Consider the following 27,870-nt stretch of genomic DNA (forward strand, 5'->3'; position numbering starts at 1 on the left):
TTTTTTGTGGAGATATTCTCCTGTCTAATAGATATAATATGATTAAGGCTTCCTACCAATGATTTTGAAGTTACAGTTTCTTTCCTTTAGACTGTTTTAATGCAGTTATAATAATTTAAAAAGTTGTTTATAGTTTTGAAAAAGAATTAATTATGAATATTATGATATAGAACTTACAAGAATGTTACACAAATAATTTTATTTGAATTTACAAACGTAAAGAACATACATCTTGGAATGCCGGATTTTATTTTATTGGTTAATAAAAAATAGTTTACTAGTTTCAAGAATAACCAATCAATGTACTTTGACCCTATTTTGTCCTATATAAGGGCAGAAAGAAACCTAACAAAATGGTATGAGTTTTACTAGGTATAATAGAAGTGTGCTGTATGTTATGCAATATAATGCTCAGTGTCAGTGCCCATAATGATAACAAAGCAAGTAATCATAATGTTAGACAGTACACAATAGTTCCATTTAAATTATTCCATAGACTTATCATTTTTAGATCGATATAGTACTAATCTTAAAAAAAGAAAATAAGCATGAATATATAAAGAATTTCAAAGTACGTAACAGTAGACAATTCAGATGAAACCTAGTTACCTAGTTAATAAAGTTTCTCTATATAATAGTAGGATAAAAAAAAATGACATAATTATACAATAAAAAGGATGAAAAGTGCATAATTAGAAGTAATTTGACAAATAATGTTAGTAGTATGGATTTCTAACTTGTGATAGTTCCATTTAAATTATTCCATAGACTTATCATTTTTAGATCGATATAGTACTAATCTTAAAAAAAAAAAAAAGCATGAATATATTAAGAATTTCAAAGTAAGTAACAGTAGACAATTCAGATGAAACCTAGTTAATAAAGTTTCTCTTTATAATAGTAGTAATTTGACAAATAATGTTAGTAGTATGGATTTCTAACTTCTTGTGAAAGTTCCATTTAAATTATTCCATAGACTTATCATTTTTAGATCGATATGGTTCTAATCTTTGAAAAAAGATGCATGAATATGAAGGTTCTCAAAGTACGTAACATTAACAATGAAATGAAAACATGTTCATTTCTATCCTGAAAGCAGTCTGAAACTAATATAGCCATTAGGCACGCCTGATTGGTCAGATTTTTACCCTTCACTACCCAATCAAAATGCGGTTTCCATTCTAATAAGTTTGTTCACTAAACCAGCATTCAGAAACTTATCATGGTCTGATTGTCTGCAAAATCGAGCCAAATGTTGTTGAAAAGATAATTTCCTTTTTCGTTTGTTCGTATTGAAAAGAAGTCAAATTATTTTTTGGTGTACCCCTGTTGTGTTTTTGTCCCAGATGCTTTACAGATGGTTTTAAGTCCTTTTCTGAGCTACTGAGCCATGTTGATTACTTGCAAAAACAACTATTCTTTAACATTTTTTGCTTGTTTTGTCTCTAGTTGGTGGTAAATTAGAATAACTTCTATATAGTTAAATCGATTCAGATTCTTTAATTAAATGTAAGCGTCTGTAATTCATCAAGAAAATGGTATTTCAGTATTTCACACTTTCTGGAATTTTTGTCTTCACTCGGAAATTACTGCAAATTGTAAACATTTGAAGTTGTTTATTTTATCGGCAGGAAGTAAAGTCAACAAAAGTCCTAAAAAATATAAGGAGTTTAAACTACAGTACCTTTAGTTCAATATCCTGGTATTTGAATGTTAAACCTATCTCTATACCTCCTAAACCCAATCTTTCTTCATAACACTCTCGTTCCCACCCTTTGATTTAAAATGTTTAGAATATAGTAGTAAATGCTTATGGGTTCCCTTTGAGGCACTCTCTGCATTGCATAGCTGCTCTTTTTCGAGTGGTTTTTTTTTTTATGTGCTACATACTGTTTCTTATCTCATCTCTTATTTCTCATGTCCATATATGGGCACATCACATTTTTTTGTTCACATAAAGTTTGACACTAATAGTGTAGAGAGACCTTTAGCAACCTACAAACAATTCTGAATAAGCTCTTCCAAGAGTAACATCCTCTTTATTTTAAAATTACTTTTTAGGGTTCCTTTTCTTATAAGAAATTATTAGAATTTATTTATCATTTTCTAATAAAATAAAAGAATTTGTTTGTTATTTCTTTTATATTTCAATTTAGCTTTTTGCATTTTGTGGAGCTGTAGCTTGGTGGTTGATTGCTTTACAAGGTCCATGGTTCAATCCTGACGTAATGCCATGGTTGTAACTACCAAAATGTAAAACTCCTATTTCCTATCCATCACATGAAATTTGTTGTGTTTGTTTGTTGTACAGTTAAATATTATTGTGTATCTCAATTGGGATCCAACCACTGATATCCACATCATTGTTGTTTTTTCTGTAATTAATTCAGTCTTTGAATCTGTATAAACGTTATTATTGTCAAGTATTTAAAAATTGTTGCTTTCTGTTATATAGTTTACTTTATTAGTCATAAACAACTTGGTGTCAATCATTTTCCTTTCCAATTTTCAGTAACAAAGTAGTTTTGTCAACCACATAATTTACATTCAATTATTTTAGATTAGGTCACACAAAACAATTGTTCAGTTTTAAATTAAGCAGAAGTACATTATGTCTTCAAGTTTGACTTTGTTGATTGTGTTCCTTTGTTTTATTTGAGTACAGTATGGCTCGATTTGGTACTACAGTTGCCTTGTACTGTCTTTTCTTTGTATCCGGTTGTCTATACTTTAGTTTAAGTTTTCTGGCTGCGTATTTAATTTTTCTACTGGTTTTACTGCAGTAATGTATTATATTAGTTTGATTCAATGTTTATGAGGCAGTGCAATAGGTGTGCATGATTAAACCTATTCAAAACAAGCAAATATAAATGTTTAAACAATTTTTCAACATTTACAGCAATTTCGGTCGGTTGGTTGGTTGGTTTATTTGCATAAAACAGGGTTAAAGGGCAAACAAATTGTATTAACTGCAATAGAGTAATTTTGAAATGGTTCCTTAATAGAATCACTAACTACAGATTAGTTATACCATGTAAAGGTAGGTATATACTTCTATGGCATGATGTAGATAATAGAATAAAATGTATATTGACAAATATAGTCTTTTTCTTCAAATTTACCTGTAGTCTTTACTTATGTAATTACCATTATAGCATTTTGTACAGAAATGTATTAAAGACATTCTCAACATTACTTTTTTAATTTTATGAATCGCATTGTGTACCGAACCCACATTACTTGTATTTCTTTTAATAATATAGTCATGAAATGATATCATCAATACCCATTATTATGTGGGTATAATATAATTTATTAAGCTTAAAAAGGAATCATATTTCCCATAATTAACTCTTATCCTTGTTGATTTCTGACGATTGTATTTAATTTATCTTGAAGGTTTTTTCTAGCGTGTTCTAAATATCTAATTGCAAATTTTCATTAATTAAAGCTTTTAGAACGCTGTACAATGGATGAATACATTTTAATGCACACACTGGAATTAAGATTGTATCAGTAATAATAGATTTTAAGCCTATCTATCAATCTAATATACCACATCGTCTCTTAATAGACTCAATTTTCACAACCTAATCTTAATTGTGCAAGTGAGTGGTGTCTTGGTAATGATATATTAGCCATTATATACTTTAGATTAAAAGCATGATAAAGGAGAGGTATATTATTGTTTGATAACCTCATGTACTTATCATCAAATATAATAATTAGTAGGCTAATAATACAATATACTTTAGAATTTATCACTTGGCATTTTAATTATTTTTATTATATCAACATGCTTGGATATTGTTCAACAAACTCGATGAGTTTACTCGGTGTAACAATCATGTTATGGATGTTTTTATTCACTATTGAAATGCATCCAATGTTAAATGTTAGTTCCGTTATTCGGGGTTCAAATCATGCATTGGTCACTGCCATTATAATAATAATAATAATAATTCAACATTTATTAGTTTCTATCAATAGTAAAAGCAATACAGTAATAAAAAGAGTGGTAATTTATAATGAGACAATACAAAAATACCATTATTAGAGGATCTTGCAAGAAGAGGAGTTAACAATACTAGTATCTAATTGATTCCAAATTAAAGGGCCAGAAACATAAATAAAGTGGGAAGAACTAGTTAATCTTACAAAAGGAATAGTTAACTGAAACTTATGAACAGTACTTCTTAATTTATGACCATGGTTGAAATCAGACCAACATTGTCATCATTTTTGTCAATGTCAATTTCTCCTTTTAAATTACAAGTGGTAATGTCACTTATTCCATGTTGACCATCTATGTTTATTCTCTACCACACCTTTTAAAGTTCAATTATATAATTTAATCTTAATATTATTACTTAAGTTTACTTACTTAGGTGATATACTGGATGCAGAATTAAGGTCCTCTATATCCAGATCCAATTGGTCCAATCCTGGTGTTTTGTATTCTTAACTGTGTTAATTGTATTATGATATTGATTAAATAATGGTTATAATACATTGTCTTTCACAAATTTGCTACTAACATTTCTACCAGTAAAACTTTGTAATGTTATTTTGCTTCCATGGTACCTTATTATTTACGTAAATCAATTGAATAAAGAAACTTTACAAAACATTTTAACACAACTTTTTTTAATTAACAACTCCCTGCTTTAAATCTAAAGCAAATACATTTTCCAACCACATGACTTTGAATTAACCATTTAAAAAACATGTATAATAGTTTTATTTGAAGATTCTAATTATACAACAGGCTGTATGATTGGTTGATTGTTAAATAATCTAATATCTTTTAATGAGTTCAACTTACTAATTCTTAACTTTAAAAACTCAATTTGGTTTTGTATAATCTTACCTAATTTGCTCATCCAATAATTAAACTCTCTGATAGTTTTTACATTTAATTCAAAACTAGCATGCTTATCACATCTCCTGAAAATTGCAATATTTGTAAATAGTTTTTTTGTTCATTAATTCTTTTCCCTAATAACCATTTATCTGTGTTACAATTTGTTAGTATAATTATAAACTCTTAGTCTATTTTTTAAAGTATTTTATCCAATTAGGTGTATTAGAAAATCTAATTGGATTGTTTGTCCAACTTGTACTACGTCCTAAAGGCATATTCAAAGTAGTGGTTAATGAATAGTGTACATCATCAAGCTATTAACTCAATTTATTTTCATACGTAATGCAATTTAAACCACATTATTTCAGTAGCTGAAACTTGTTGATCATTCTGTCCAATTTTCTTTCTTTTTTCGGTCATAAATTGGCTTTATAATGTAATAGGTTATTTCAATAGGCTTTGTATATTTATGAAATTACTAAATATGAAATATATTTTAAACTAACTGGGAAAATTTACTTTTTAAATGTCTTCTGAATTAAATTGGCTTTAATTTTACTAGGGTGTTTGAATAAAAAAATAATTTTGCCTATTGTATTTCTTACATAATACTGAATTAAATTATCTTTAATTAAATATTAGGGTTTCGTGCTATAGCAAATATTACCAACTGTATACCCACCATCTTTTTTCTTTTTTTTTCCGCTTTCTAGGAAGTCACCAGACATGTTATTATATTAGGTTAAACTACCTAACTACTGACAAAAAGTCTGTCTGGTTTTATAGCAGAATTTTTCTAATTGACCATTTTAATGGAAATTCATGTTTTTTCGTCATGATTTATGTTAAATTATGTACAATTCACCAAATATTATATTTAAAATTCATGCCTGTACCTGAGCTTTAAAGATAACTCAGACAATTTATTTTTTTAAATGTCTTTTGGATTTTTTTAAAAATATCCTGATCCATAAAAAACCTTTATTTTTAGTATTGAAGTATTTTCATTTATTCATTTTATTTAAAAAAAAACATATTTAACTTAATGAAATTATTATAAAATATATCATTCCACTCTTGGTCATAGCAAAGCCTCTCCCAAACCCTGCCATCTTTGGTGTTTCATGTCTATGCTGGTTTTCTATCTCGTCTTTCCATCTCTCTATCTCTTCATCTAGCCATAGTGCCATTCTATTCTTATAGTCCACTCCATCTGTCATCCGTCCTTGTAAGATGTCCAAACAGTTCATTTAGTTCTTTAATATGATTATTACATCTTTTACCTTTATCTGATTGCTCCGCATCCAATATATTTGACACATTATAGTGATATTTAAATTTCTTCTACCCTTGACAAATTTGTCATGTTTTAAACCTTTCACAAGATAAAATATATAACAAATCGACATGGCTGTAAATAATAATAATGCACATTTTAGCTGGTATTTTATGTTCACTTAGTTTGACAAAAAAAATGCCCAAATATTGTGGTGATATGCCTAAATATGGTAGTGATATGCCTAAATATGGTAGTGATATGACATTATGTCCATATATGGGGACATCACATAAAGTTTGATAGACAGAGCTAAAGAGTCCTTCATTGTTTTAAACAATCACATACTGTTGTGCATTTAAATATATACCTCGTCTGTACCCTCAGTCTTCCCTCCCCCACCTCACCCTAAAAATGTATATATTGTTTTATCAATTTATCAGCATTCATTCGTCCTGTTTTATTGTAAAATGCAATTTTGTTGTATTGTTCAAGTTGATGTTTGTTTCAGCATGGAGGAAATATATTTCCTCCATGGTTTCAGCAATAAATATTAATATTTTTTTAACTTCCATGTTTTTAAGGATTGAATATAGCATTAATATATACATTTTAAATGAATAAAAAATGCATTTAAAGCATGAAATGATTGTTTACAATGATTACATGCTCATTTATTAAACACGTGTTATTGCTTTGATATAAATTCTAGACCATCTAACTACATGAAGATGAACATAAGACAAATGCTAGTCTCGGAACATGCGAGTGGAATTACTGATTTGTCTTCCGTTGTTGCGGTGAAACGTGGTAAAATGACTAAAAGAAGGAAAATGCATAAAAAGTAGATGCACTGAACTCGCACAAAAACATTGTTATTGAGAAATTGAGAAAATACAAATGAAATTGTGACTGATGTTGCTGTATTTGGTATTTGAGTGTGTTTGAATTTTGAAACATATTCTGACCAAATACAGCAGTACAAAATAAACTGAGAGTGGACGGTTGGTTGCAGGTTTGGTTGCAGAATGTATGTGGGGCCGGCTGTAACCGACCGGGTGGCAGGAGCTGCAAAGGAAATGCGGCAGGCCAGGTGGCTGAAACTGAAGCTTGCTCATAGAGTTATATAATATCGCTAGAAATATGAATAATATCAGATATTTAATTAAACAATTTCAAACATTGCCACATGGAAGATACAGATATGTTTAAAACTGAGAATAAGACTTCTAAAATTGACAGTAAAAAAGACGATTTCTATTTTAAATTTGATTTTGATTTTTAATCAAAAAGATATAATAGAACTTTAACTCTTAATATCGTGAGGTGGTTTCCCGAATGATCGTAAAATCAAAACGGTACTGGGTATGACCAACTACCGTTCTTGTCACCAACTAGTCATCCATTCATAGAAGTACTGATGTAGTAGCCTATCTGTACCATAGAATGTGACCCGAGACATAAGTTATATCTCTTTGATACAACATGCAATATTGTAACGGAGAATAATAAAAGAAAAAAAATACTCCTCAACCATTACGTTACCATTTTAAAGTATATTCCTACTATTTAATTTCTCCTAATTGCGTTTTCATTTTAACTCGTCACAAATCACTTTGTAATTATCCAGTATTATTTTAATAATCTAAAGGTCTAAATTAATTAAAACACCATCAAAGGTAATATTACAAATTAAAAATATAAGATCTAAGAAGGTCTTAAACAGGATAAGGTAAGAATTAATTCGCTTCTTCTGTATACAATTATATATTATTAAATAGTGACTCATTAAACTGAAACAATATCTAATACGTATAAACAATAACATAACAGTTTAATTATACACAAAGAAGGCTTCTAGCATTATAGTACAAGCCACAATTAATTAAAGATGTATTGTCCCCAAAAACATGAACAATAAATATTAATCAGATTTTGAATAGGCCATTTTGCAGTTTTAATAAAGTTGTTCACTTCTGTAGAAAAACAAATCAACAAAAATAATAATTTCACTTATAAAAAGACAAAAGAACGGTTAATTTTAACCAAAAACCATTGTCTGACAGACAATTTAGGTATTGTTTGCTTAAATTACGTTTTTTACAGGAAATCTTTTTTTTTTTCGATCCAGTTTTTGGTCAAAGTGAATAACTATTATGTGACATTAAAATTGCATATTCAACAACAACAAATTAAAAAAAATAATTTTTTTTTAGGGGAAAATATATCTTTAAATACACTTTTAATACAAAATATACATAATGTTACACGATTGTAATTAAATGTTTTTAAAAAAATGTTATAATATCAAATATTTTCTTGACTTTTTTGTTGTAGTTTCTAATTTTGTAGGGTTTTCTTAACGTTATCAGAAATGCATACTTATTATTCCCGGAGAGTGATTCGGTTCGCTTTTCAAGAAAGAATTGTGTCTCTGTTGTGTATTTTATATGTCTACGTGTCGCTGTATGACTATTCACCTACGTATACAAATTGAGACACAATAGAATATATGTATGAATATATATACTGATGAAATAAACACGGACTCGACGCGTTCGCTGACAGACGTACCCAACCTACCTTTTGGTGTCGAATATCATCAATGAAATTAAATATATATCGCAAATGAATAACAAGTTTTGTAATAGCTCCTAGAGTGTCGTTTTGAGAGAAGTTTAATAGCGTTATTAACTCGAATCTTGAGATATCAAAAACGATAAGGTTTATGGAGTCAACGTATTTATACATTCCGAATGTCCCAGTTTGCTAAGAAAACAATACATTATTTGAAAAATGAGAACAAAGGTAATATGCGGTATAACAAAATATGTGGAGACTTTAGAGTTAGATTCGCAAATTAATGCCCCAGTTTTCTTATAGAATGAACAAAAACTCGAAACTTATACATAACTAAAAAGATATGGTATATATTTATTATGAATTTTGGAAGTACCAGTAGCAAAATAAATTAGGGAAAATTATTAAAACATAGGCAAAACAGTAAATAACTCAATTCGTTTAAACAAAATTAATACAACGGAGAAAAAATAATACCGCAACTAAATATATAACGATAGTTGTGTATTGAAATTAAAAGGAAAGATAAGACTACGAAATACTTGTTTGGTCTAAAGTCCTGGTTTACAAAAGCACCATTCAGTCGGAAATGAAAGCATAGAAGTTGACTATATATAAAATAATATAATATAAAAAAATAAAAAGGCAAAATAGGATTACATTTCGAATGTTTTATTTGAAAAGGAAACAATACTGAAAATGACGCACGCGATTACATAAATGTGTTGATGTTATAAATAATGTATATAAATGCGAGTTTTGATTTGAAATAACGATTTATCCAATACCGTACGTGCATTTAGCATACCCTTTTTCATCAAGAACCCGTGCCCGAGATTTTGTTTATAACCACCATCATGGTTAGGTTCAGGATTATGATTTAACGAAAAAATAAAACCCCTGTCCCGAAAACGGTCGCTAATTAGAAGGATATACATAATTACAAATGATTTTGTAATTTAAACATTTAAGTGGATTCGTGAAGATGCGGTTATTGTGTATAAATCACGTGTTCTTGATCATCATACCTATATCACAGGTCCCAACGGCGCGTGCTGCAGACACACTGCCTAGTTAAAAATCATCATAAAAGCTCTCTTAGGATGAAAGCAGTAAAATACCACTGACATTTGCTATTTATTGTGTGTAATCGTATCACATTGATAATGAAAGTGACCACGAAAAAACAATTATTACATCTACAACGGTTGCAAAATGCCGCGTCTCACAGGACTTCTTTACTAGTAAATACCCATCGAAGAAGAGGTAACACTCACTAAAGTATCCTATTAAATCGTAATATCTGCCATATTCAGAAGATGGATTCAACTTTCTATATTAGGCCTAGATATTAAGTATTTTAATATACCGTATATAATATTTCCTATATTATTTTGTATACAGTTTTGTCTTTATTAACCGGACACCTGAATTAGTATGTAGGCCAGTTATGTGACTCCACTTGGAAAATCGATGCCGAATCAAAGTTTTGTGAAATTCAAAATATAGTAAGTCTCTGGTCGATCAGCCTTAGTATGTAATTTAAAAAAAAAAATCATCATGGGGGCCATTTTTAAATTATATAAACTTAGTGTGAGGTAAGCTTTTATTGCATGTTTTTATAATGCTTGCGTTTAATATTATTGTTAATTGAAATTCAACGAATTTAAAAACAATAACAATATTTTCATGTTATTTTCTTTATTGGAAATAATGTTAATTAATTCGGTTTATGAAAGAAATTAAACACTAAAATATTTTGTTATTTTTGTGTGGAATTCCGTGTTTTTGTCGATTATACTCCATGATATACTTTTTCCGGATACTGTCTAAGGTTGAAAACAGTGTTTGCTGCCACCTATAGTTCTTTTATACTACGCAATCGTGTGGAGGAATGAAATAAATCGTAGGCCTATTACGTTCTTGTAGGAATAGTAATTTATTAAAATTAAACGCTAATCCGTGTATACCAACTGCGTTTTATTGTAATGGTCGATTTTTTTTTATTTTCAAATATCAAATGTTGTCATCTCACTGGAGAAAAAGTGTATGAGTAGGCCTACTCACCCGATTCTAAATTTTAAAACGGAAGATAATTCTATAAAAACAATATTATTTAATTAACTAAATTAATATGGTTGTAATGATAATCAAAATTAATATACAGTACAAGACTTCACAAGGCTGTATTCGTTCACAAAAGTTAATAGATTACCCAACAAAAATAAAACATTTAATGGGTTTTATTTTGGGTAAAATAAAAGAAATCCTTGATCTTCGCGTTTGTTTTGTATAGTTATTGAAGTTTAATGTTCTAAATTGTATTTTAAATGATAATAAATTCGTTGTACAAAAGATTATTGCAAATTTTCGTTTTGTTTGTGATAATAAAACATCATTTTTTTAAAAAAAAAGAATTCAGTATTCTCTTAAACAACAGATTAACCAGAAAACATTACATTGTATATCTTCGATTGTCTAATTTTTTTATGTCAATATTTGTCCTTGTAGGACTACATCAAGCTATCTATTACACAATAATACATTGTTGTCACCAAAAAGTAGACGTGCGCGTGTAAAAGGCGTTCCATTATTATCAACATTTTGTCTTGTTTGAATTGTTGTTGTATTACGGTATTATTATATGTAGCAATAAATATATTATTATGTAGAAATTGTAATTGTAGTTTTGCGTCAGGGAGTTGAGTAATTAGATGTTTTGCCCTACTCTGACGTAATTTGTACTTTATACCAAGTACATTTGAGAACTACTTGCGAATGTTATAGTAGAAAGTATAGTAGACTACCATTACCCAACTTCAAACTCGGTATAATATTATTATTACCTCTGTATTTTTAGTACACGGTATCATTAAAAATCTTAAAATCCAAATTAGGCGTTCCATACTTTTTATTTTCTTCATTTATATTGTTTTGCCTATTTATGAGTTTGTGGTAGTAACGTCGTCAGTTTGTCTATTTTCTAGGTTTGCTTGTTAGCTACACTAGTAGTTTTACGTTTCTTCCATTCTAGCCGATTCCACACATTTTCTCTTACTACCTGACCAAACCATCTCTTCATTTTACATCCAATCATTAACTAACATTAGGCGTCGATATCGCTAACAGGCGTCGATATCGCTAACCTTTGGCGTCGATATCATTTGCTTAATAACATTCTCATTTCGCTCGTTCCCCGCGACCAACAACCTATCGTAGGCCTACATTTTGATTCATGTAATTCAGGTAGGCCCTACTGTATATTTATTGTCCAAAAACAGACGATCAATGACACAAATAGTCAAAAGGCTGAAATCGTAACATTTACATTAAACAGGTTAAAATCCTTAAGAAAACATATGCGTAAGTATGTATCTAGATTTCTTTATTGCAAATCTTCGTTTATGCTGTTTATCGAATACAGTAATTATAATGACGTCATTTATCTTTGTCTATTTGGCTGAAACTTTTCTTACAAAAATTGTCACGTGTCGTTACTCTGACCATATTAGAGCCACGCAGAATGATAACTTACGGTCATGCGTACTAATGTAAACTAACTGAAAAACATGTAACAGAAAGTAATTATGTTCCGCGTTGACATTCGATTTTTGTTAATAATTTGTTTTTTTTGAAATAATTATATAAAAGGTTAAATAGCTTTTCAGAGAAGTATATGTTTATATAATTTATGTAGGCCTATATCTGATTTGTTTTCGAAATCATTTAGAGATATATTGTCCCCCTAAAAAAAATAATTCTTTGGATTTTTGTTGTTGAATATGCCATTCCAATGCCACATCTATATATTAGTAGTTATTCACATTGACCAAAAATTGGATCGAAAAAAAATTATTTATCTGAAAATAAAATGATTTAAGGCATAAAATAGTTAGATTTACTGTAAGTCAATGTGTTTTTAGCTGAATTTAACCGTTTATTTTGTCTTCTTATAAGTGAAAACATTTTTTTTCTACGGAAGTTAACTTCATTAAAACAAAACGACCTAGGCCTATTCAAAGTCGTGCAACTATAGGCCTATACTAAGCAGTAATAGTAAGGCAGTGTTCGTGACGTCATGATGAAGCCTACATGACATAAAAGGGAACTAATTCGAATCTCGGATCATTTTTTTTTAAACACAGTCATTGAAACATTTTAAATTGATCGAATTCATTAGCTTTCAAATTATCTTTAAAAACAATATGCAGCTAAAATAAATTAATTGTAGTCCTAAAAAATTAAATGTCACACTCAGACGCCGCACGCGTGGTTCTCCGCGTAGATACCAACAGGTTGCGCCGCAAACGGTAAAGTCGTGTGACCTTCGCGCGCGAAGAATATACCAACTGGGAGACTTCTTTGACTTCACCGCTGCGCCTTCGAGTCTATTTTACACCAATTGATGAGTTGGTCGCTTTTTGAATGATATTTTAACGTCTTCGGCGTTAATGTAATTAAATTTTGGATTGCTGCTAAGAAATTATAAAGTACACACGTCGTGAGAATAAAACAGCTTTTCTTTGACGAGCGTATTATTACAAGAATAATTATTACGTTTATAGGATTAATTGATTACCCACTCAAAGACGATCGTGTCATAATATAAGATAAATGGATCTCTTCTAACAGTGATAAGGTATTCAATACGCAGACTATAAACTACTTGTGTTCGTAAAACGTGCATTTTAACCAAATTAAACTCTCTTTTCCGTTTGCTTCCCGCTTATTTTATATTGACGTTTTCCCCCGTAGACAGATCTGATATTTTTGTTTGTTCGACGCGCTATAATTCATACAACTGTTAATAAAAAACTAGTACATAAATACAGATACGCTAACGACGCCTTGTGTTAATTAATCTTAGAAGTTATCACTCTGTCATTTCGTATTGATATAATGACTTGTTTATTATTACACTCGTATCAACTTCGATTCGTTCGATACAAGTACTTAAATATTTATCAATACATTATTGACTTGTCTTCAAGTAGCTTAGGCCTAGCATATCAAGTAGTAGACTTCACCTTAAGCACTATTTACCATCTCGTGTAACAATTGTTTTATATTGTAACAAATTACAGTGATCAACAGCTTGTAATTGGTACTAGTTGATGTGTAAAGTCACACTCGTATGTCGCTATTGACTGGTGCTCTCAAATCGATCAGATATAACTTTCTAACGCGATCTTATTACAGAAAAAATTAATTTTGATGATGATGGTATCTCGACAGATGTATGGTGTGTCAAAATGTGTTTCATTTGTTAACGTTTTGTATATTGATTGTGAAACGAATCATTCACTTATCATAAAGATTACTGTATTTATTACAATGTATTATTGGTAATTTGAAACCTTACCGCACGCGCAAGTGGCTCCCAAAAATGAGAACGGTGTCAAATTAAAGAGTTATAATTAGACACAAAAGAGCCGCGTGTTTGAGAATATTAAGTTCATAAGAATTAAAAACGATATTTTCTTTTGTACATTCCATAAATGGTTGAATAAACAAGATTAGTTTAATACAGATATATTTTGTTTTAAGTAATAATAATTTACCAATCGTTAGATTGTATCGAAAAGATAAAAATAGATCGTAGGCCTAAATTGTATAAATATACATGAACAGACATATTTTTATTCTTCGCTTCGATTTTTATACAAATAAAAAATTAATCTTAGGCCTATTGTTAAAGACAATTTAATTTGAATATTGAAACGTGCAGACCAGTTGTTCTCCTGAAAACCAAATCCTAATTTTCTTTTCAAGCCGATGTTTTCATTTTTTTCTCACTCTGTACCCATGTTTTTTTTTTTAGTACGTTACCACAAGAACTGCAACTTTTGTTCCTATTATGCTGTTATCATTTCTGTTAAATTCCATTGATTGATATTTATTCTTTTTTTTTATTTAAAACATATTTAGGCCTATACAGGATAAAAACATATCAGGTAATAGATGTAGCACCTGTTTTGCATGGTCCTGTATATGATAGTAACTCCTTTTCTTTTTGTATTTTTAAAAGCATTCTGTGGTTTCAAATGTGTTGACATGTGATCTTCACATTCGCTACTTAACAAAACATTAATATTAAATGATGACAAATCATATTAATAGATTATTAGTCATGTCATTTATATGGGTGTATTATGGTAATCATATTCTAATAATTATGAAATTAAGCATTGTGAAAGTGCAAACTAGGTCGACTTCTTAGGTATAGGTAATATTTATAATGCATGATGTATTAAATTCTTGTCATTCAGAAATGTAGGCTCATATCCAGCATTTATCGCATTTCCATTTTGTTAGTGACGTCAGACAGATATTTTACGCGCGCGTTCAATTTGGGATGATAATGCATTTGTACGTTCAAATGTTATTGAGTTATACAATGATATTTTTACGCGAGCGTAGAATTTGTAGTGCAATTAACGATTATTATAATAGATAATGTTGTTAATTGAATGGATAATAAATTAATAGTCGGTCGGTTAGTCGATATACCAATCTATTGATTGGTTTTCTATAGCTTTTACATATGGGTCGGCTAAGATTGTACACACACTCACGAGAGATTTAAAAAAATTAAATTCAAATAGGCCTACAAAAATAATTATCAACTTTTATCAGAAAAAAAGAATTCCTTAAAAAAAAATATTCTTTTTTATGTTCGTGTTTTTCAATAAATGTATCTATTGTATATTCTTGTATGTATTATTCAGCATGCGAACTAATATTGCATATTATATACAATACTTATAAATATGTATATGTAATTATATAAGTAAACATAGATGTTACGAGGAAAACAATAGAGTGGTTTTATAGTCTATTTTATGAACGTTTTATTCTTTATATCGAACACGCTAACGGGAATTATTGCATAATTGATAGCTGTGTTTAGATTCTAAGAACGTCTATTACAAATTCTTATTGCTATACAATATCATACATCACAATAAAATTATTATGTGAAGGTCTGCTGTAACGATTAAACAGATACGCTGACTGGTTAAGAACGTGCAAATGAATTAAGTATGTTGTTCAAAAGACTGTAAATTAAAACTCTTAAGTCCATATTAGCGCTACTTAATGTTTATACAACGTAGACATTAATATCAATTTACACTTTGTAATTATGTAACGGTTTCTTATTAATTTTTATAAGTAGAGACAATAAGAGATGATATTCATGTTATTGATTATTAGAATAAATGGCATAATATAATTAGAAATTTAATTATATATTAAAAATAATCGGCGCCGCATCGCACATAAATGAATAAGATGAAGTTGGGTAATAATAAGTCTTTGTTATAATGGAGCGATATTTGTTTAGCACAACAATAAGCAAGCTATGCTTCTTATTATGGGAGTCACTAGCTTTTGTTAGTGGGGTCGACATCCCTATTAAGAGGGATGGGCAGTGGCTTAACGGCTATGAACGCTTACTGGCTAAACCCAGGGACATTAGAGCCTATGGGGTACCATGAACAGTGCCCAGAAGAAAAGGCAGGCATTAAAATATGTCGAAAAAGGTCTCACACCGGATTTCAGGGGAGCTTGCGCACATGTGATCTGTGAGGAAATATTAACGAATGTTAAGCTATGTCTACACTATCAAACTAGTTTGACAAAAAAGTGTGATGTGCCCAAATTTGGTAGCGATATGGTCAAATATGGTAGTGATATGACATCATCATGTCTATATAGGCCTATGGGCACATCACATTTCTTTGTCACGTAAAGTTTGATAGTGTAGACATGCTTTTATGCGTTTTTATTGACATTTCTGTAAATTCAAAACTTGAACAAAAAGTAATGCAAAGCCTCAGCCCATCATGATTGGTGGTCGCAACCCTGCTTATTCTGAGCCGGCTTCTTCTTTAACGTCATCAATGTCAAGAGTACCATATTCAGATGGTTTATCCGATTGTCTTCAAATGATGCCTCGTCTACGTCTATCAGATGCTTCAAAGATTGAGAAATGTTGCCATTTGTGCGTCCTCTTCTTTCGTGAAATATGCTACTAAAAATAATATCAGTAGCTGGCATTTCAAAAACTTTGACAAAACTGTTGCAAATGGTTGCATATACTGTATCATTAATTATAGTTTTAATGTTTTAATTATGCCAAGCAAAATGAATTTCCATTTTGTTAAGCGGACCAATACAAGTTCTTAAATCTTATGCCTAATAATCATTCTCTGTTGTCTTAAAAGCAACTTCTACCATCATGAGTCTTGCAGATAAAAAAGAAATTTTTCATAACTGGTAAGCCTACTTTAATAATAACAGTTATTCTTCTCTCCTCGCTCTCAAATACCTGCCTCAGTTTTCTAGATTCCTCAAATAATTGTAGTTAATTATTATTAACTGAGAGAAATAAATGTTACTTTTGACTTGATGTTTAAGCTGAAATTTCCTTGTTCAACTTCTCAATTTACACTACTTTGTATAATCAACTAAGCTTCTTCTTTTACCCTTAATTGAAAAGATTTGCTTGGTGATTGTGATTCAGCAACTGTGTTATCAAACACTTTGGTAACACAGTTTTCGGTAACTTATTTTTTTTATTGTTATGCCTAAGTCTCGGTTAGGGACAATTTGAGTTCGAGTCCCGGTTTTTGACAATCTGAGTTTGTCGAATCTCGGTTAGTAACAATTTTAGTTCGGATCTCATTTAGGGACAATTAGTTCAATTCTCGGTTGTGACAAATTTCGTTCGAGTCTTGGTGGTGACAATTTGAGTTCGTCGAGTCTCAGTAACAATTTGAGATCGAATCTCAGTTGTGACAAGTGGAATTTGATTCTCAGTCTCGGTTATAATGAACATTTTAGTTCGATTTTCGGTTAGTGACAATTTTTAAGTTCGAATCTCTGTTAGCGACAATTTGTTTTCACTCTTAACATTGTCGCTTGTTGGTGTGTATTGTTTCTTCCTTCTGTTTAATTTTTCAGTAAAGTTAGGGCCTGATATATAGAAATATATACATTTTTATTGTACTTTATCAAATGTAGTGTATTGATATTTAAAATAATACAAGAAAACATATGATATTGCGTTTACCAACAAAACGACATTAAGATTTAAGAAGAAACAGTCGACTACTATTATAGATTATTGTGTAATTTTCTAGACACATTAGTAAATTTATATCACATAATAATGTATCGTTTGACTTGTTCGCCAAAGAAACTGATACGGCCTGACAGCTGCGCGGTCGGCTCACCACTGTTTGTATCCGAAGCCGACTAGAAAAACTCGACAAAACTACTTCATAATAATAATATAATCGGTAATGCGATTTTAATTGTATGATATGAATGCTCTCATTTTATCAAGAATACTGCGATGAACAAAGTTAAGTCATTCGCGCGGAAACTAAAGCCGACGCGCGCGTACAAAAATGGATACTGTTATATCAATCGGATGTATATACGTTGTATACATGCGTTTATGTCTAACGTTAGAGTCAAATAGTGTGTATAGTCTTACGTAATTGTCAACGTATAGCGTCGTTTGGCAGGTCACTGAAACGCAATTTTCGCGAAGATGGAAACACTGCTTTAGTGTTTGACGTAAACATGATAACTCTACTTTAGTGCGAACGTTGTGCATCAGAAAAGCTTAGAAATTATTGACGTAAGTGCGTAGACACTGCTTGATGACGCAATCATGTAAGCCGCTAATGTGAACAAGCTCCAAGTTTTATTGGTCAACTGAAACGCGTAAACAGCCGCAGTGTGAACGAGCCCACACGGATCAAAAGGCGCGCGTTTGATATCGCCTGTAATTTGACACAACACGTCGGCTAAGAAACAATTGGAGTTAACAACAGTGATCAGTCGATTCATCACAGAAAATGATTATATTGCAGTTGGATGCCTTAAAGGTGTTAGTGTAACACGACTGCAAAGCTACCTCGCTAAATTAATCAACAATGCGGATAGTTATCCGTGAATTATTAATTACATGAACATTATATGCATGTCGAGTTTATTCAGTCCGCGCAATCTAAAACCTGTCCAGTTTTGTAGTATATTTGTATTAAAGATTAGAATATCATGGAGGAATTACTTTCTAATTATGTGTTTTCATTATCGTTGTAATACTTTTATTAACATCAACAACAAAATACGTTTCTTTTACAAATAATGTATAAGTATTTTTGTCATTCATATTAAAATATTTTGTTATCATCTACCTAACTAAATCAAATGATGACGTTGGAAATATAATAATATTAAACTGGCATAATAAACAATCTCTTTTACTTCCTTCCATACCAACTTTCAATAAACTTTTTTTTTCAGTTTTATGGGCTGCCTCTAACAAGCTTTGCCCCTCTTATAGTTTTAAATTATTCTTTCGTATTGTTTTTGTCGGCCGCATTAGTATCATAAATGTTATCTCGCTGGTCATTTCTTCATAAAACAAAAACCATAAACATTCTGTTAGATAGTTCAGGCGACATTCTGTCACACACAGTAGGCTCTATATTAAGTGATTACAAGTATACATTGTTATACAAAATGTATGTTTTAAATATATATAATTATAAAAAATAAAAGCCTGTATCTTAACATTTTTGTACAATAATCTGCCGCGTGTATTGTTTTTTTGTCGCATTAGTAACATACATTTTATCTCAGTGGTCATTTCTTATTAATGTGCTGTGATACTATTCCGAATTCTGAATAATATTGATGATAGTGTGATATCAGTGTAAGAAACATGAGCTGTGTAGGCAGCAATATTCCGCTATCCCACAGGGCCGCCTCATGATTGGTTATTAGGCCTACTGAAAGAATCGTTCGTAGTTTTGGCGACAAACGAGTCATCAATGACACTGCAGAGAAACACACTAGTCCAAAATGTTACAACAATGTGATTTTGATACGCGCGCGTCTACTTTGTGTTATCCTACTCAACATTCAACGTGCGCGTTCAAATTATGATGACACATTTAGTACGCTCGCGTTTAAATACTAATGACACATTTAGTACGCGCGCGTCAACATTGAGACAGTTTGGTGTCATAATGGATCTCGCAATTGCATCTTTTATTTAGCAACTTGTAAAACGAAACTGTTACTGATTTTTCTCGTCATTTTTGTCGAAATCGATAGTTTGACCCGCCTTCCTTTAGTCTTCTGTTATTCTTTACTTACTACTAAAATGTTGTTGGTTGCCATTTATAGGAATTACAGTACTTTATTTTTAATTTTAGTAATTTCTTTTCTTCTGTGTATAATTTGGATATTTTTTATTTAGATCCAAAATAATTGTTTAAACATTGAAACTCAGCAATGCGCTCAGTGCAAATCTGTTTCTTCTATGTTCTAGGCTAACAAAGGCATTCTGTTGAAATTAAGTTAAATAACGCCCTCTTTGTTACTACAAGTCTGAGTTGAGGCTAGGTGAAACTTCCATATTATTTTCTGATAAAATGCAATTGTGACATTTAGTATCTCTTCTTATTGATTTAGTTTAGTCCACAGACATGCTTACGTGGCGCATATACTCATTGATCTCGCGTCACCCTTCACGTTGTCGATGTATTGTATTGGCCGAACTATGTTGGAAATGTACCACAACCACCCCCACCCCCTACCACAACCTTCATGATTGTCCACACGTACGTGGCTCATGTGCCAGATCTTCCCCCTTTTATTTTCTGTATATTAAACCATTGCCCATATACTACCAGACTTATTTACTGGATCTCACTCCCTTCATGGCTTCTGCGCATTACCGTTCAACACTTACGTGGCTCATCTATTGGATATCACGCCCTTCAGTTTCTGTATATTATTGTCCACACTAGGTGGCTCATACACTGGTTCTCGCTCCCTCACAGTTTCTGTATATTAAACCATGTCCACACTACGTGACTCGTGCTGCATCTAACCCCTTTCACAGTTTCACAATATTAAACCATGTCCATGTGCTCAGATCAACTACTGGAAATCTCCCCATGATTCACAGTGTCTGTTGTCCACACACGTTGCTCGTATACTGCAGCTAACCCTCCACTCCCTTAATAACCACGCGTATAGCACTGAATATCGGCCATCAGTTATGTATATATGTATCTGTTTCTCACATTATGTCTCATTCGCTCACCCTTAGGTTTCTACAGTACAATGTATCCAACTCCCAATACCGGCTTCTTTAGCGTGAATACATTAAAAAGACACGAACAATACTTTTATAATTGTTTGATAATGTTTTATTAAAATCTGTGAAATATTTTATAAATAATTAAACATTATCACCATCAATTAACGACAAAAACAATTCTATAAAAACAAATAATCTTTCGCATTTATAATAATAATAATTCATAATATATTTACACGCTATATAACAAGAACACATATACTATTTATATATAACATCAGAGTTCATTCAAATCCGGAGTGAGACCATACTGCAATTGTTTCTATTCATTGTGTCGACAAATAAATTTGTTCCTTAAAACACTTATTTGGTTGAAATTAATATTGTTTGTCACTTATTTGGTCAAAGTAAAATGATATATTTTTTAAATATTATTACAACATATCAAATCTCTAATCGTAAAAGTGGTCGATGTTTGATTTTTTTTAAGATGAACTAATATATTCGACTCAGTTCGCCCAGTCAATTATAAAGATGATTTTAACACCCATATTACAGTGTCTAATAAACACTATGTATTTATTCATATTAATTTCGCATCGTGAGTTGCTAAAATCGATCCGAATTGAATTAGAATTTAAATATAGTGAATTCTTTACTAACAGTTAATTGTTTTTAGATGGTTAAAGTTGTATTCAACTTATGTAACTGGGACGGTATTTAACGCAATCCGGGTCATCGAAACGATAGACACCCAATTTTAGGTAATTTACAGAATTTTGAAATAGAAAATATGGTGAATATAGCAGATTAAAAAATATAGGTTATGCATATTTATCGACGGAAACTACCTGATTAACAAATTTAAATCCGTTTAAAATGTTTTCCTATGTTAAATACTCAATATTGTTCAAAAGTTTTATTAACGTGTGTTCACACGAAATTCATTTTAACGCGTTTACATCGAGTGTATTCAACTTGTAGGCTACAGAACGTGTTAAAAGTTGTAATGTGAACGTACGCTATCAAGTCTTGGAATTTTTAGTATTGCGCCCAAACTAATTTTTTAACCGGATACCAGTAAATTGTAACTCTAAAATATGAACTTTGAACTCTGTGTTTCTATTTGAAAAATATCCCAAGGAATGATTTACGTAATTTCTATCTGTACACTTTTTACAAACAAAATATTTCAGTCTTTGATTAAATTCAGCGAACGGCTGAAGCAAAATAAAATAAAACAAGATAAATTAATTATAAAATACTTGTGAAGTCAACATATGTAAATGATACGCATGAATGTTCACGTGACCTTTACATTGATGTGCTATTGATAGGTCATTGATATACAATATGATCAATAATATTAAACATAAATAACGTATTTATAATTATTAATTATTTTTAGAGGACTATTTTTCTGAGAGTTCGTGAAAATGTTTAGTAGATAACTCTACTTTCGTTAGGTTCCATGTTTCAAAATTAAGTTTGTTGACACACAATTTGACATGCGCGTACAAATGCTGATGACATTAATACAGTTTTTGTACGCGCGCGTCTATTTTGTGTCTCTTCGAATGATCAATACATCATTATCATCATTATCGTCATCAAGACACTCTTCATCAATCAACTCGAATCTTATTTATAATTTCGATCACGTTAACTTCACAGCTACTTAAATTAGCCAAGATCAGATTGCTATTGAGTAATTAGTAAGCTAGGATTCAAACGGTTTTAGATACCTAAAACAAATTAAACTAAAGCTTATAATCGATTAGTAATCAACTGGACACTAGTAATTAGAAACAAAATTATCTTATTTATATATCAAATTAAGTTTGTTGCATACTGTTTGATTTACGCGTGTTGCGTCGAGCGCATGTACAATACATACTGACGTGTATGGCACGCCGCGGATGTGTTTTAGCAGCACTTTATGGAATGTGCTCAACGCAACACAATTATTTCAATATGCAACAATACATGGTGGAAACGCGTTCGTGGTATTTTAAATTGGAATTTAAACATTTATAAAAGCCAATTTTAATTCAAATAATAAATTAATAAAAAGTTAAAAACTATTTAGACTGTCTCTAATGAGATGAGTGCGGGTGGATTGCTTTCGGTGTGAGTGGTAGGTGGTTAACGTGTTGTTGTAGCCCGTGTAGGAATACTCTGGGAAAAACTGGTCTCTGTCCGTGATGGATGCTGTATAAGCCGTCCATGTTTGAGATGATGCCTTGCGTTGGGTGGTAGTAGAATGGTGGTGCAAACAGACGGTGCATTGACGAATAGTTACCGGCTTCTGCTAGAAGTTCCAGACCGACTTGTGTTTGTCGTTTCCATTTTGTCCTGCAAGAATAAATAGTAACATTTGTTAACATTTATGGGGACAAATTTAAACACGACTAATTTGACCTATACTGTCGTATTAAAGGTATCAAAAAAATATACGCGCGCGTACAAAAGTTGATAATATCAGTACACATTTTGTACGCGCGCGTATATTTGTTCGTCGTATACTCAATATTCTAATCAAATTTATTGATTTAACTAAACAATACCAATTGCGATAATCTCTCTGAGAAGTTTGAACTTTAACTCGCTTCTAATTCTAAATTCAATCACTCAGTTTATGTAGAAGATGTTCGTGGCGATAGATAATGATTTGTCATTCATGACACTATCTTTATCATTATTCCTTTTAACACCTCATTATTTATCTTCTGTGTTTGTCGATATAACTGATATCCAGTGTGCTGCTTTAGGTCATAACGAATTAAGGATTACTTTAAGATTATTAATATAATTACTGCAGTGACCATTAAGTACTACAATACTGTTATATTGCGAGACAACCCAAGCGTGTTGAGAGTGGATTCACATTTACAAACGTATCGGCCTAGAGAATGTTTATAACATTTTAAAAAAAATTCTAAATGTTTAATGATTTAATATTAAAATTGTTTACGTTATGGTCTCTATCTCCTCCCTTGTACCAACCCCTTGATAAATATTGATATATATAATTATATAGATACACGACTGTAATAATTTTCCGTTTTGGCAATATGTTTTTGAAGTGTATATTCTGTGTTTTGACTTATTTACAATATAAAATTCTACTTTATATGTACTCATATACCCCTTGTATAAAACTTGTTATAACTAAACCGCCCTGTTTATAGAGTAACACCTGTGAACACTATAACTTGCTTCAGGGAACGAAAGATGAAAAGAAACATTTTGCTCATTCTAAAGGTACGATTTACTACCTATTGTTGAAGGATTTACTCAAGTTATACATGTCTCTAGGCTTGTTCGTGTGTATCATTTTTCACAGAGAATATATGGGATTTACAGGTCGCAAGGGATCTATTGGAAACATTTAGTCCATAATAGAGTGATAAATACTTTAAACCCAAACTTAGGTCTAAATAAACATTACAGCCTATAATATCTATTTGTTCGAGGCCAATAAAAATATAACGATATTTTGTTTACGTGTACAGGTATGAGTACTATTAAACTTACGGTTTAACATCGGAAACGATACCAATTTGTTTTCCCAAGGCAATTTGTTCGCTTCTATAGAACTTTTATTACAGCTAATATGTCTGAACTCGCAGGGGAATAACGTGTGGTATATTTTTACAAGGGTTGGACGTAAAATACTTTTATGATACTGTTCATATTTGAGCTTATTGCTTTTCAACCGTTTGCATAATATAGAGTTACATTTATGATAGCCCATGTTAATGTTCATGCTATTTTAGAACCTTCAATTTTTGTTGAATCATTTTACAAGAATAACACAATTTTTAGGTGAGAATTTTTTCTATCGTAATTTTAAAAACAGAGAAGAGATACAAATTGATCGCGCGCGTGCAAAATGCGTTAATTTACATCCAACTTTGAACGCGCGCGTATCAAACTGTGCAACGCGTTGACGATTTAAAAAAAAACCCGAATTTCTTGTACCATGTTAACGAAATAATGATTGAACCGAACAAGTGTAGAAGTACATTATCATTCTTAGAATGCATAATGATTAAACAGATTTTTTCCATTCATGTTAATGCGTTTCAAGAAACATTTTCATACAAAAAAATTAGATTAGTCTTACTTATCAATGTGAATTCTGAATATGAAACATAGTTATTGCATTGCGTTTTTGGCTATTAATTAATAATAGGTTGAATGTACATATAATGAGGGTGGTATTAATTAAACTATAATTAAAAACCACAAGGAGTATCCAATTGAAACAGATTAAGTTCAATATTAATTAGGCCTATGAATAAAAAATATTCTTTTTATAGAATAGAATGTTGGTCACATTTCATTTAAGTCATTGTTACACCAAGAATTTGACTACTAATCAAACAAACAAAAACAATTAAATTACCTTCTATTTTGGTACCACGTTTTAACTTGTGTATCAGTTAGGCCTAGGCTTGCTGCTAGTTCCATTCGATCCTGTACCGACAGGTATTTCTGCCGTTCAAAGCTGCGTTCAAGTGTGTTGAGTTGGTGGTCTGTGAAAGCTGTTCGGGCCTTGCGTGGTTTCTTCGATTTTGTTGATGTTCCGTCGCTTGATGAAATTTCGTTATCTTTAACTATTAATAAAGTGAAATAAATTCAGTTAATTTGCTTAGAATAAATTACACTAAAGTTAGTATAATAGCTTACATTACCGTGTGTGCTTGAATTAGATTAAGTAAGCGATAATTCTAACATTCTCTTATAAGAACAAGATAGCCTATTAATAATTATTTTTGGCACATAATATTTGATTTGTTGTATTTATAGGCTGTTATAAAAACTCTAAATCTCTCCACATTATATCAATTGTAGGTGTTCACAATCCACACATTTAAAGCGTTTAAAAGTCACAATTAAAGTCTAATTATTCAGGTGTGAATTAAGTATATAATAATATTCTTAAAACTTAATTAGATATGAACAATGCTTTTATTATTTTTTATTCTATCCAAAGAAAATAAACAGCTTATAAAAAATGAGGCATACGATGTTGTTGCAGCCGTGTTACCCCCGAAGCAGTGCTAAGCTCATCACGACTTAGGCGCGCTAACTGTGCTTTACACATGCGGTGGTGTAGCTTCGAACAAGTTAAGCCTGTACGACATTGCAATGTATAAGATACACTATGCCGTATTAACGAATAACGAATTTATATTAATAAATTAAATTATTTAGCGAACGAATAATATACTAAAGCAATTAAATGCTAATATGTTTTATTTTATTTAAACAAATTATTATGATGTTTTAACATCTGGCAACATGACAACATGTTTAATATTATTTTGTTTGCACTACTGTATTTAAATTAAAATATTTAAATTACGAAACAAAACAAAATATATAAAAATGTGTAGCTTTCGTTTTCATCAATTAATTACAATAATTATGTTTAAAGATTAAATTTGATGACATATGGTACGTTTTGTTTAGTTAACCTGTTGTAAACTAGAAACAGCAAACACACTACTCTTGTTAAACATTAAATTTATACAGTAATTAAATAATTATTTTAATTTAGATGCATAACGTAATTTTATTGCCAAATTTCGATTTAAATGTTTTGTTTAATATTTGTCTATGCCGCTCTTAAGTGAGAAATATCTCTCCAATGTTTAACAGTTAGGCCTAAAGAACAATATTAAAGAATAGTAATTTCTTGTTACACTATCTTCAAGCATATTATTAAAATACCTCTTATAGTGCTATTATTATATCATTTTAAATTAAACTAAATTACATTTTAATTCATCAAATTCTTTCTACAAAAATAGACGAAATCAAATAAGTGTATGCTAAAGCTGTTAAAATACAGTTATACATTTTAAATGCTAATTAACACTTAGATTATAAAGATGATTGAATAAAATGAATGTTAGGCCTACCTCCTGAGTCGGAATCATCGTCTTCGCTGTCGTCCTCGCCCTCATCATCCTCGTCGTCTTCCATATCTGAATACCGTCTCTTTGTACACCTTACATGAGCGTCTTCAGTTTCGTTACCAATGTCTTTACAGTGTTTTACAAATGATGAGTTTTTTGATACGAATAAGTCCCTATTTACTTCACGTTTTCGTTCAACATCGCCCAAAATGTCTCTAATAAGGAATGAGGATACTTGTGTTGTTGCTTTTTGTGGTTCTGGACTTGATGGCTGTACTCTGTTTTCCACTTTTTCTTCAATAATTGTTGATTGTTTATTGTGATGTGAACATTTTTCAACATCAATTTGAACACTGTCCTCGGGTACGTTCATGTTTTGATCTCTTTCTGTAGTGACTTCCTCAACCCTTGGGCTGTCTGATATTAAAGGCTTCATGTTGAATATGTATAACGATTAGTTGATAATTTGTGTCCTAGTAGTGTTATGATCCGTCATCAACCGCGAGTAAAAACTGATGTTACTCGATGTCGGTCCGTTAACAAACGCTGTGAATAAGGAGAAAAAAATATCATTAATGGAACCGTTTTGCTTCATTACCTGAATAAAACGTAGGTGTGAGATGACTCACAAGTTCTAATCACTTTTACTTAAAGAAAAATTGAAAACATCAACTCCACATATTTGCAAAAGTTATTTTACAAACGAATATCTTTAACAATTTTTGTTTAAAAAAACTTAAAACATTACGATACAACTATATTTTAAATAATTATTAATTAAACAATTATTATTGGTATAAGAAAATATAAATTGTCAATTTGTTAATAATAGTATTAGAATTTTCTTCAATCTTACCTAAATAAACCTGTAACGAATATACTTTAGTTTGCACTATCTTGAGTGATAATAACCGGCTTTTGAGTTTTGAAGAGAAAACAAGTGGTGTCTCAACAACCGTTGCACACTTTGTGATGTTGAAGAGTGTTTCACTGTCTTTTTAGAGGTAGACCAATGGATTGAAAAGCATTGTTAAATCTATAGAATCGAGTGACTATCCATTGGTTCGAACCACCTAAGTTTGAGTAA

General features: G+C 30.8%; 2 protein-coding genes across 5 annotated transcripts in view; one reads left to right on the top strand and one right to left on the bottom strand.

The window, feature by feature from the left end:
* The window catches only part of LOC144838860 (ATP-dependent DNA helicase DDX31-like), an 87,611-nt gene that overhangs the window by 13,101 nt on the left and 46,640 nt on the right, over nt 1–27,870 (top strand). Inside the window, exon 15 of one of the 4 annotated variants that reach the window (XM_078694371.1) lies at nt 6,853–8,283. The exons of the other annotated variants lie outside the window; for them this stretch is intronic. Coding sequence (XP_078550497.1) covers nt 6,853–6,988 — 136 coding nt within the window. The 3' untranslated portion in view covers nt 6,989–8,283. Of the gene's footprint in view, nt 1–6,852; nt 8,284–27,870 lie in introns of those variants that run through there. 4 annotated transcript variants of the gene reach the window in all.
* On the bottom strand, nt 20,957–27,738 carry LOC144837766 (barH-like 2 homeobox protein). Its single transcript, XM_078693006.1, has 4 exons — nt 27,640–27,738; nt 26,787–27,329; nt 25,265–25,475; nt 20,957–23,208 (listed from the first exon to the last, which is right to left on the bottom strand). Exons 2-4 carry the CDS (start codon nt 27,217–27,219, stop codon nt 22,950–22,952), a joined length of 903 nt encoding a protein of 300 aa, XP_078549132.1. The 5' UTR covers nt 27,220–27,329; nt 27,640–27,738; the 3' UTR covers nt 20,957–22,949.

The sequence above is a fragment of the Antedon bifida genome, chromosome 3 (assembly GCF_963402885.1).
Source record: "Antedon bifida chromosome 3, ecAntBifi1.1, whole genome shotgun sequence".
Taxonomy (NCBI): Eukaryota; Metazoa; Echinodermata; class Crinoidea; order Comatulida; family Antedonidae; genus Antedon; species Antedon bifida.